Here is a 9,560-nt window from a genome sequence, read left to right on the forward strand (position 1 = left end):
GCCGGGGAGTAAATGTTGAACTATAAACTATAAGTATATTTGTGCTTATGCATAGTTGTTATTTAAGTTATTGTCCGCGGTTCCATGTCGGTTCGTTGCAGTCGTCATGTTCGAGACGATCGTCTATGCTGCCACTGTTGCCGTTCCAGTTCAAAGAAAACAAATATTCATTCCGTTTTGGCTGCAGCCTTATTCCTGTGGGGGACGATAATGCATGTCACCTTGGGTGTAGCTTAAGCAGTGTTTTAGTAAGGACATACCACACAAGCTTCTACCTTATCATCATCTCAGCACCGCAATTTCGAAGGAGGGATACGCATCATCACCGCTGCCGCAAGTTCGTCAGTGCCGTCGCGGTCCTTGTTCGGGTCAAGTGCAATAGCGGAACGAAAGTGATGCCGGTAGCATTTTTTGCACCACATCATCACAGGTTCCCTGACCAACATCGTCAAAAGGGTGTCATCACATCGATACTCTTTCACTGAATTGTTCCGTGTCCGTTCCAATCCGAATAAAGGACGAGCTGTTATGCGCGAAGCGACATGGGATCTGGCCACTTCTCATACGAGGGGCAGCATCTACCCAGTTTGGACACTGTTGCTGCTGGACGGCATGAACTCTCGTCCACTGAAGCTAGGACAGCAATACCAAACCTGTAGAACAATTGAAACTGATGAGACAATCCGACGATATCCAGGGCATGTAAGCAAAATTGACTTAGCATTAACCAATCCAACATAGAAGTCATATTCTATAAATGATATAACTAGTTAGCATGAAGAATAATTGTAGCAGTAATTTCGTCTTCTGTAAACTTATTTATGTTGCTCGTGCCAAGCAACAGCTGGTCGGCATCTATTTTGACAGAAAAGTTGTAAACAAGGTATCCATAATGGTGACCCTCTCAAACGCTCTGTCGTAACCTGTATAGAGTCTAATAACCTTGGCTAGCGCCTCGAAATCGTTGCGAGTTTCGCTCGCTGGCGACGTCGGTTTGCAGTACATGCGACGTCGGTTTTGACGTTTTGCGACGGTTTTGCGACGGTGGCCGCCAAAAAGCTCGCCTGACCTGCGGACCAGTGTGGCCAGATTATATTGGCAGATTTCGGCAGGAGCACTGTTGAGAACGCAACCATTTAAATTTAATCAATTATTTTAACGATCAATTTCTTTTTACCCTACTAGCATAAAGAATGAAAAAGTATGCGTCTTATATAAATAATCAAGTGGGGTACCAATTCAGCACAAGCCGAAAGAAACGGAAAGGCAGGGGTATAAGGAAAATACAATGAAACAGCGCGAGCGAGCGTTCTTTTCAGTGAGAGCGCCTCGTGCATTTTAAAGGCATGCAATAGAGCGCATTCTTTCCGTGGTAGCGCTCCATCCGCCATTTTTAATTTTTAGCCCAAAACAACGGACTTCGGATCCGATCTTGGACCGGACCCCCACCGTGTGTTTCTACTTACCCCTCGCCTGAAAATTTCATTCTCTTTGTCTGTCGGGTAAGCTTTAACCGCCGACAGCGAGATTCAAATTTAAATGATTTTCTTTGACGAGCAATTCTCGGAATCCACGCAACTGACATTTTCTACTAATTATGAACATTACATTTTAACGGATAAAAATAAAAAGTGCCAGGCAAACAAACGTGCATCAGCGCGATAAGGGCGGTGGCAACGCTTTTTCGCATGCGATTTTATCGGACGGCCTGTCAAATTTTTATATCGGATTTGACAGATAACGTCGGACGACGAAATCGCACGTCCGACGTTATCTGTCAAATCCCATATAAATTTCGTCCGATAAAATCGCATCTGATGAGCGTTGCCACTGCCCTAAGTAACAAATGAGGTTAACAATCCTTGAAACAGCATCCCATGCGCCACAGATTAAGCTTAAACGACTGAAAAATCAAATATCTGTGATTTTCGGTAGGTTAAATGAAATATCGGTAGTTTTAGGAGGCTTATCTGTGAATCGGTAGGCATATGAAAAATCGGTAGGAATACAGATAAATCGGTATTTCTGGTCACTCTGCCATGCATGCTAGCACGCGCACGCGATACACCTTGGATACGGTCAAACGAACGCCTGTGTTTACCGGCAGTAAACACGCCAGGAAATCGATCAGAGTAGTCCTGTCCTCGTGCAAGTGACCTGTCTCTACCCAGTTTCCACAATGAAGATTGAAGAGGTAAAAAGCACGGTGAAAACCCAGCGCATTGCCGCCCACAGCCACGTGAAGGGGCTCGGACTGGACGAGAATGGGGTGCCGCTCCAGATGGCTGCCGGGCTGGTCGGGCAGAAGGACGCCCGCGAAGCGGCCGGTGTCGTGGTCGATCTGATCAAGTCGAAGAAAATGTCCGGCCGCGCGCTGCTGCTGGCCGGACCGCCCGGCACGGGCAAAACGGCCATCGCCCTAGCGATTGCCCAGGAGCTCGGCAACAAGGTGCCGTTCTGTCCGATGGTCGGCTCGGAAGTGTTTAGCAGCGAAATCAAAAAGACCGAAGTGCTGATGGAAAACTTCCGCCGCTCGATCGGGCTGCGCATCCGCGAAACGAAGGAGGTGTACGAAGGCGAGGTGACCGAGCTGACGCCGGTCGAGACGGAGAACCCGATGGGCGGGTACGGCAAAACGATCAGCAACGTGGTGATCGGGCTGAAGACGGCCAAGGGCACCAAGCAGCTCAAGCTCGACCCCAGCATCTACGAGACGCTGCAGCGCGAAAAGGTCGAGGTCGGCGACGTCATCTACATCGAGGCAAACAGTGGCGCGGTGAAGCGCCAGGGCCGCAGCGACAACTTTGCCACCGAGTTCGATCTCGAGACGGAGGAGTACGTGCCGCTGCCGAAGGGTGAGGTGCACAAGAAGAAGGAGGTGGTGCAGGACGTGACGCTGCACGATCTGGACGCGGCGAACGCGCGACCCCAGGGCGGCCAGGACGTGCTGTCGATCGTGGGCCAGATGATGAAGCCGAAAAAGACGGAAATCACCGACAAGCTGCGCACGGAGATTAACAAAATCGTGAACAAATACATCGACCAGGGCATTGCCGAGCTGGTGCCAGGCGTGCTGTTCATCGACGAGGTACACATGCTCGATCTGGAGTGCTTCACCTATCTGCACAAATCGCTCGAATCGGCCATCGCACCGATTGTCATTTTTGCCACCAACCGCGGCCGGTGTGTGATCCGCGGCACGGATGATATCATCTCCCCGCACGGCATTCCGCTCGATCTGCTGGATCGGTTGCTGATCGTGCGCACCGCCCCGTACAACACGAGCGAAATGGAACAGATCATACGGCTACGGGCCCAGACGGAGGGGCTGAACGTGGAGGACGCCGCCATCCAGGCGCTGAGCGAGATTGGGTCCAACACGACGCTGCGGTACGCGGTGCAGCTGCTGACGCCGGCCAACCAGACGAGCAAGGTGAATGGGCGCACGCAGATCACCAAGGACGACATAATGGACGTACATTCCCTGTTTTTGGACGCGAAGCGGTCGGCCAAGTTTTTGCAGGAAGAAAACACCAAGTACATGATGTAAAGCGCACCTTTTTTTATTACGACTCTAATCGAGCCCCTTTATCAAGGTTACTAATTGTAAAGCATCGGACAGGAAATAAAACAACCGTGCGTTCCGTACAGTACTTAAATATGTTTTAATGGTTGATTTTTGTGCAGGGTAGAGGATGTTTCTTTTGTTTTTTTACAGAGAAGGCGAGGACCGAAGGAACGCTTTACTCGTAATCCGGCACCATCGGGGGACAGGTGCAGACCAGATGCTTGTCGCCGTACAGATCATCGATGCGTCCAACAGTGGGCCAGATTTTCGTTTCCGGCTTGACGAAGGGCTGTAAAAGAGAGAAAGAGAAGGTAAAGCCACTTGCGCTCTAACCACACTGCACCACCGCCGTTACTTACCGCTGGGAACGCACCGAGCTCCCGCGGATACGGCCGGTTCCACTCCGACGAGATGGTTTGCTTCTGCGTGTGCGGTGCCATCTTGAGCGGGTTCACGCGCACATCTAGCCGGCCCTCCTCGATGTCCCGGATCTCCTTGCGGATCGAAATCATGGCCTCGCAGAACCGGTCCAGCTCCTCCTTGTCCTCCGACTCGGTCGGCTCGACCATGAGCGTACCGGACACCGGCCAGGACATGGTCGGCGCATGGAACCCGTAGTCCATCAGCCGCTTCGCAATGTCGACCGCCTCCACGTTCGCCGTCTTCTTGAAGTCGCGCACATCGATAATGAACTCGTGCGCCACCAGCCCGGTCTTCGGATCGGTGTACAGCGTTTTGTAGTGGTTCTCGAGCCGCTTGGACATGTAGTTCGCGTTCAGGATGGCGACCTGCGTCGCCCGGCGCAGCCCCCGGCCACCCATCAGCTTGATGTACGACCACGAGATGGGCAGAATGGCCGACGAACCGTACGGCGCGGCACTGACCACACCGAAACTCTGGCCATCGTTCTCCGGGTGCGGATCGATGACCGGGTGCGTCGGCAGGAACGGCGCCAGGTGAGCTTTCACCCCGATCGGTCCCATGCCGGGTCCACCGCCGCCGTGCGGAATGCAGAACGTTTTGTGCAGGTTCAGATGGGACACGTCGCTGCCGAAGTCGCCCGGCCGGCACAGACCCACCTGCGCGTTCATGTTCGCCCCGTCCAGATACACCTGGCCGCCGTGCCTGTGTACCAGCTCGCACACCTCCACCACGTTGTCCTCGAAGATGCCGTTCGTCGAGGGGTAGGTCAGCATCAGGCAGGAAAGATTGTCCGAATGCTGCTCCACCTTCTCCTTCAGATGCTCCATGTCCACCACGCCGGTCGCACTGTTCACCCGGATCGCTTCCACCTTCATGCCCGCCATCTGGGCCGAGGCCGGATTCGTACCGTGCGCACTGACCGGGATCAGACAGATGGTGCGGTTCTGCTCCCCGCGCGACTCGTGATAGCTGCGGATCGCGCGCAACCCGGCGTACTCGCCCTGCGCCCCACTGTTCGGCTGGAACGAGATCCGATCGTACCCGGTGATCTCGCACAGGTCCTTCTCCAGCTCGGCAAACATCTGCATGTAGCCGCGGGCCTGTTCGCGCGGCGCAAACGGGTGGATTTCGGTGAACTTCGGGAACGAGCACGGGATCATCTCGGTGGTCGAGTTGAGCTTCATCGTGCACGACCCGAGCGGTATCATCGAGTGGACGAGCGAGATGTCCTTGTTCTCCAGCTGCTTCATGTACCGCACCATGCGCGACTCGCTGTGGTGCTTGTTGAACACCGGGTGCGTCAGGAACGGGGACGTGCGCCGGAACTGCGTGCCGTGGATGGTGCGCCCGGTGGCCTGCGGATCCGCCACCGCACTGTCCAAATCGGGACAGCCAAACACCCACAGCAGATCGGCGATGTCGGACGTTTTGACCGTTTCGTCCATCGACACACCGATCGAACCGTCCTCGAAGTAGCGCAGATTGATCTTCCTCTGCTCGGCCCGGGCCTTAATCTCGGCCGTCGTCGAGCCGCCCCCGGGCACCACGTGCAGCGTGTCGAAGAACGCTTTGTTCAGCTGCTGGTGACCCGCCCGCTCAATCCCGGCGTTCAGCGTGAGCGCACAGTTGTGCACCCGGTTGGCAATGTTCTTCAGCCCCTCGGGGCCATGGTAGATCGCGTACATCGCGGCCATGTTGGCGAGCAGCGCCTGGGCGGTGCAGATGTTGCTCGTCGCCTTATCCCGCCGGATGTGCTGCTCGCGCGTTTGCAGCGCCAACCGGTACGCATCCTCGCCGTCCATGTCGCGCGTCACCCCAATCATGCGGCCCGGTATCAAGCGCGTCAGCTTCTGGCGGCAGGCGAAGAACGCCGCATGCGGACCACCGTACCCGAGCGGTACGCCCAACCGCTGAGCCGACCCGATCGCAATGTCCGCCCCAAACTCGGCCGGCGGGCGGAGCAGCGTAAGGGCGAGCAGATCGGTCGCCACCACCACGAGCGTACCGTTCTTCTTGCAGTCCTTCGACACCTGCTCAAAGTCCTGCACGTCCCCGAACGTGTCCGGGTACTGCATCAGCACGCCCGAGATTTCATGGTCGCCGAAATCGATCTCCTTCACCGAGCCGAACACGACCTCGATGCCGAACGCTTCCAGGCGCGTCTTTACCACCGCAACCGTCTGCGGGTGGAGCTTGCGCGACAGGAACACCTTGCGGCGCTTGTTGTGGCGGAAGCACAGACTCATAGCTTCGGCCGCGGCCGTACCCTCGTCGAGCAGGGAGGCGTTTGCGATCTCCAGCCCGGTCAGATCGGTGACGAGCGTCTGGAAGTTGAGCAGCGACTCGAGCCGGCCCTGGCTAATTTCCGGCTGGTACGGCGTGTACTGCGTCGTCCAGCCCGGGTTCTCGAATACGTTGCGCAGTATCGGGTGCGGCACCAGGCAGTTGTGGTAGCCCATGCCGATGTACGAACGCCAGATCTCATTTTGGTCGCTAATTCGCTGGATCCGTTCGATCAGCTCGTGCTCGTCTGGGAGTGATGGAATGAATACCAAAAAGAGAGAAGAGAAAGAGAAGGAAAAAAATATGAAAAATAAGTATAAAAACAAATACAATCAGTCCAAAAAGTATTAGTTTAGTTAAATATTTTACAGAAAAAGACGAATTTTGGCCGCAATAAACATGGGGCGATAAAAGTAACGATGAGGTTTGATAAAGGAATTATCAATACACTCGTATTGCTAAAAAATAATCATTAAAATAGTACATTAACAACTACATTATTAAAAAAAAAACTAAAAACTGTGGTTTGATTGGCGCGCACAAAGTATTCTCCTTTCTAACTTTTTACCCATTTCCTCTGGCCAAACTCTACGTAAACATGAATTAAATTTATTATTATCAATTCGCTAGTAACGTGCTTCTAAATGAATGCATTTCTGTTGTTGCAATTGCACTTCGAGCGGTCAGAAAGGCACTAAAGGTGGGGTATTTAAATAATGGAGCATGATCACCAAGATCGTATCTTAATCCAATGCATAACCTATCCAACCCATTTTTAAAGGTTACAAAATGCTTGGGAGGCCTCATTCCTTAGTTAGTTGTAATAAACCCTTCAGTAAGAACAGACGTCTTTAATACCACACCCAGAAAGTGGTCAAATCTGGTAAGAAGCATCCAACAATTCAAAAATTCATTTCAAATTAGGCTCTACTAGCATATTGCAACAAGTTAAACACATCAAGGTCATGCGGCCGCAGTCTACTATAGCGAAAACAGTCTACTAAGATGTAGCAGCAAAATCTCGTGTAGCGGTAGCACCATGGTGCCATGTTACTAGGACTCAGTGAGGAAAGATGATGAATACAAGAAAAATGATTCGAATTGAAAGGAAACGTGATTGGGGAACATATTCTTGCAGTGTTTAAGTACTTTGAGTCCCAGTTCTGAGAAATTGTACTTAAAAAGTAACACATAGTTCAAAGTGAGTCGAGCGGGAGAATATACAGTGCATTGTCATTTGCCCAAAATACCAAACTAGCTGAAACCAAACTGATGAAAACGATTTAACAGACTCTCAATATGATATCAGTTGCCAATTCTTCAAAGGAATTTAGCCACGTGGTCCGGAAATGCAATATTTCTACCAGAGATTAATTGAGAGAACAAGTCTTGTTAGATGAGTGGGTCAAAAATGCGCCCTTTTTAAGGTTCCAATTAGTTATCGCGTTGGTCAAGTAGTTACTACTAGTCATAAATGCAAACAGAAACAAGATCAAGACACAGACAGGTTTTGATTCCTTTGTTTCCCTACGTACATTACGCCAAAAGGCTGAATACTTTTTGCGCGCCATTCAAACGACTGTTTTTAGTTTTTAAATAATCTAGTTGTTATTTCACTATTGTGATGGTGATTTTCCAGCAATATGTGTGTGTTACTGGTCCCTTTATCAAACCTCATCATTACCTTTACAACCCCATGCCTATTGCGGCCAAAATTCGCCTTTTTCTGTAAAATATGCAGCTAGACGGATACTTTTTGGACAGTCTGTAATGAATACACGGAACCTTCACTGGCTGCAGCTGATAGAGAGAGAGAGAGAGAGTGAGAGAGGGGGGTAGGGGGCTTATCGCTCTACCTCGTCCGCGTTGACCCGAGCCATGCGTAGCGCTTCATGGGGGTCAATCGGTTAGCGCTGTAGAGCGGGCGGACGCGCGTGTTTGTGCTATTATCAACGAAGCGAAAGGATTCACAAACAACGGAGACCCAAATCGGAAAACGTCATCGTTGCCATAGAGCCCGAAGCACGCTCGTTCGCTTTCGCTTTCAGCCAGTGAGTAGGGCCTTGAGAGCGCCTACTACGTCGAGTCAGCAACGTCGTGCCCGTTGTTTGCGGGTTGATCTTTCGCCTTCACGGGGTTATCGGTGAAGGGAAAACACACCGACACACACACACACATACACACACTACAGCCAATCGATCGATGCCATGACGCTTACGCAAAGGAGCCGCATGGTGTCTGAGCCGCGCAAGGAGGCGCGGTTACTAGCGCGGTGCCGACATATCGCTGGAAGTTGTGAAATTCTTCCAAACACTGCTCCCAATACTCACTCAAGGGGTCTTCGATGTTGAGGATGCGCTTGAATTTGATCGTATCCGGGACGGCCTTCTCGGACAGCTCATCCAGCGACTGGCGGTGGCGGCGGTGGCGGGAAAGAGATTAAAAAAGGGAGTTTGTTGTTTTGTTAATCGTTGCCACAATGTAGCATCATTCACAGTCCTGTCGGAAGAGCACACACACACATACACAAACACACACACAACCACACTCATTCACACAAACAAACATACACACACACACTTCATATCAGCGCTTCAAGACACAACCGCGCGCGCGCGCAATAATCACCTTGAATCCGATCGAGTTCAGCATGGTAACGACGTCAGTTTTGCGCGGCCCAATGTGGCGCGAGGCAAAGTCCGGCTTGTTCGGGAACAGCTCCTCCACCGTGGCAAGATAGCGCTGGAGCTGCAGGCTGGCGGTGGCCAACCGGCGGGGCGCCAGCAGACCACCGATGCGGCTGTAGCCCTGCCCCAGCTGCTGCCTGCTCAGAACGATTGTGCGCTGCATTGTGATATTTGCGGAGTGGCGCGTTCTTCTACGTCTTGAAGTGGTAGTATCCGGGTTTTAGTGAGATGCTGCTTCCGTTGTGTCAGAGTGCTTATCGCATTGCACAATAACACCAGCACCGTCCAGTGGCAAATGTTGAGGTATAGTCGCACAATTTCTTTCACCCTTCCTTTACGGAGGCTCGTCTTTTCATCACCCCGCTGCTGCGTAAGCCAACCACAACGCAAAACGACACCCTGGAGTGCCGGTCCGGACCGCCTAATCGAACGTACTGAGCACGCATCCGGCCATTGGAGGCAGCTTATATACCGGATGCGTGGCTTATCAATGGAGCAGGGAAACACGACCCGACACGATCACTTCGACCGATCAGCTCCGAATGATTAAAGACGCTCGAGAGGGGGAACGTTCCAGGTCTGCAGGCCGGGTCCGGGTC

General features: G+C 52.2%; 2 protein-coding genes and 1 long non-coding RNA gene across 3 annotated transcripts; 1 reads left to right on the forward strand and 2 right to left on the reverse strand.

Moving 5' to 3' along the window:
- Positions 1–34: 34 nt before the first annotated feature.
- On the reverse strand, positions 35–937 carry LOC121589420. The gene is made up of 2 exons (XR_006004305.1): positions 261–937; positions 35–195 (listed from the first exon to the last, which is right to left on the reverse strand). It is a non-coding gene; the product is annotated as an uncharacterized LOC121589420 (long non-coding RNA).
- A 1,109-nt stretch (positions 938–2,046) lies between these two features.
- LOC121589401 (ruvB-like helicase 1) lies at positions 2,047–3,653 on the forward strand. Its single transcript, XM_041908318.1, has one exon. The coding sequence runs from the start codon at positions 2,180–2,182 to the stop codon at positions 3,548–3,550; it is 1,371 nt and encodes a 456-aa protein (XP_041764252.1). The 5' UTR covers positions 2,047–2,179; the 3' UTR covers positions 3,551–3,653.
- Positions 3,642–9,475, reverse strand: LOC121589393 (glycine dehydrogenase (decarboxylating), mitochondrial). Its single transcript, XM_041908298.1, has 4 exons — positions 8,903–9,475; positions 8,605–8,683; positions 3,928–6,521; positions 3,642–3,857 (listed from the first exon to the last, which is right to left on the reverse strand). The coding sequence occupies exons 1-4, from the start codon at positions 9,122–9,124 to the stop codon at positions 3,744–3,746; spliced, it is 3,009 nt and encodes a 1,002-aa protein (XP_041764232.1). The 5' UTR covers positions 9,125–9,475; the 3' UTR covers positions 3,642–3,743.
- Positions 9,476–9,560: the final 85 nt, after the last annotated feature.

The sequence above is a fragment of the Anopheles merus genome, chromosome 2R, assembly GCF_017562075.2.
Source record: "Anopheles merus strain MAF chromosome 2R, AmerM5.1, whole genome shotgun sequence".
In the NCBI taxonomy this organism is placed as follows: domain Eukaryota; kingdom Metazoa; phylum Arthropoda; class Insecta; order Diptera; family Culicidae; genus Anopheles; species Anopheles merus.

Excerpts from the sequence above, each read along its gene's own strand:
- LOC121589401 (XM_041908318.1), top strand. The coding sequence starts at position 2,180 with ATGAAGATTGAAGAGGTAAAAAGCACGGTGAAAACCCAGCGCATTGCC.
- LOC121589393 (XM_041908298.1), bottom strand. The coding sequence starts at position 9,124 with ATGCAGCGCACAATCGTTCTGAGCAGGCAGCAGCTGGGGCAGGGCTAC. Across the intron at positions 6,522-8,604 it reads CAACATCGAAGACCCCTTGA|ACGAGCACGAGCTGATCGAA; the intron begins GTGAGTATTGGG and ends CATCACTCCCAG. Across the intron at positions 3,858-3,927 it reads AGCTCGGTGCGTTCCCAGCG|CCCTTCGTCAAGCCGGAAAC; the intron begins GTAAGTAACGGC and ends TCTCTTTTACAG.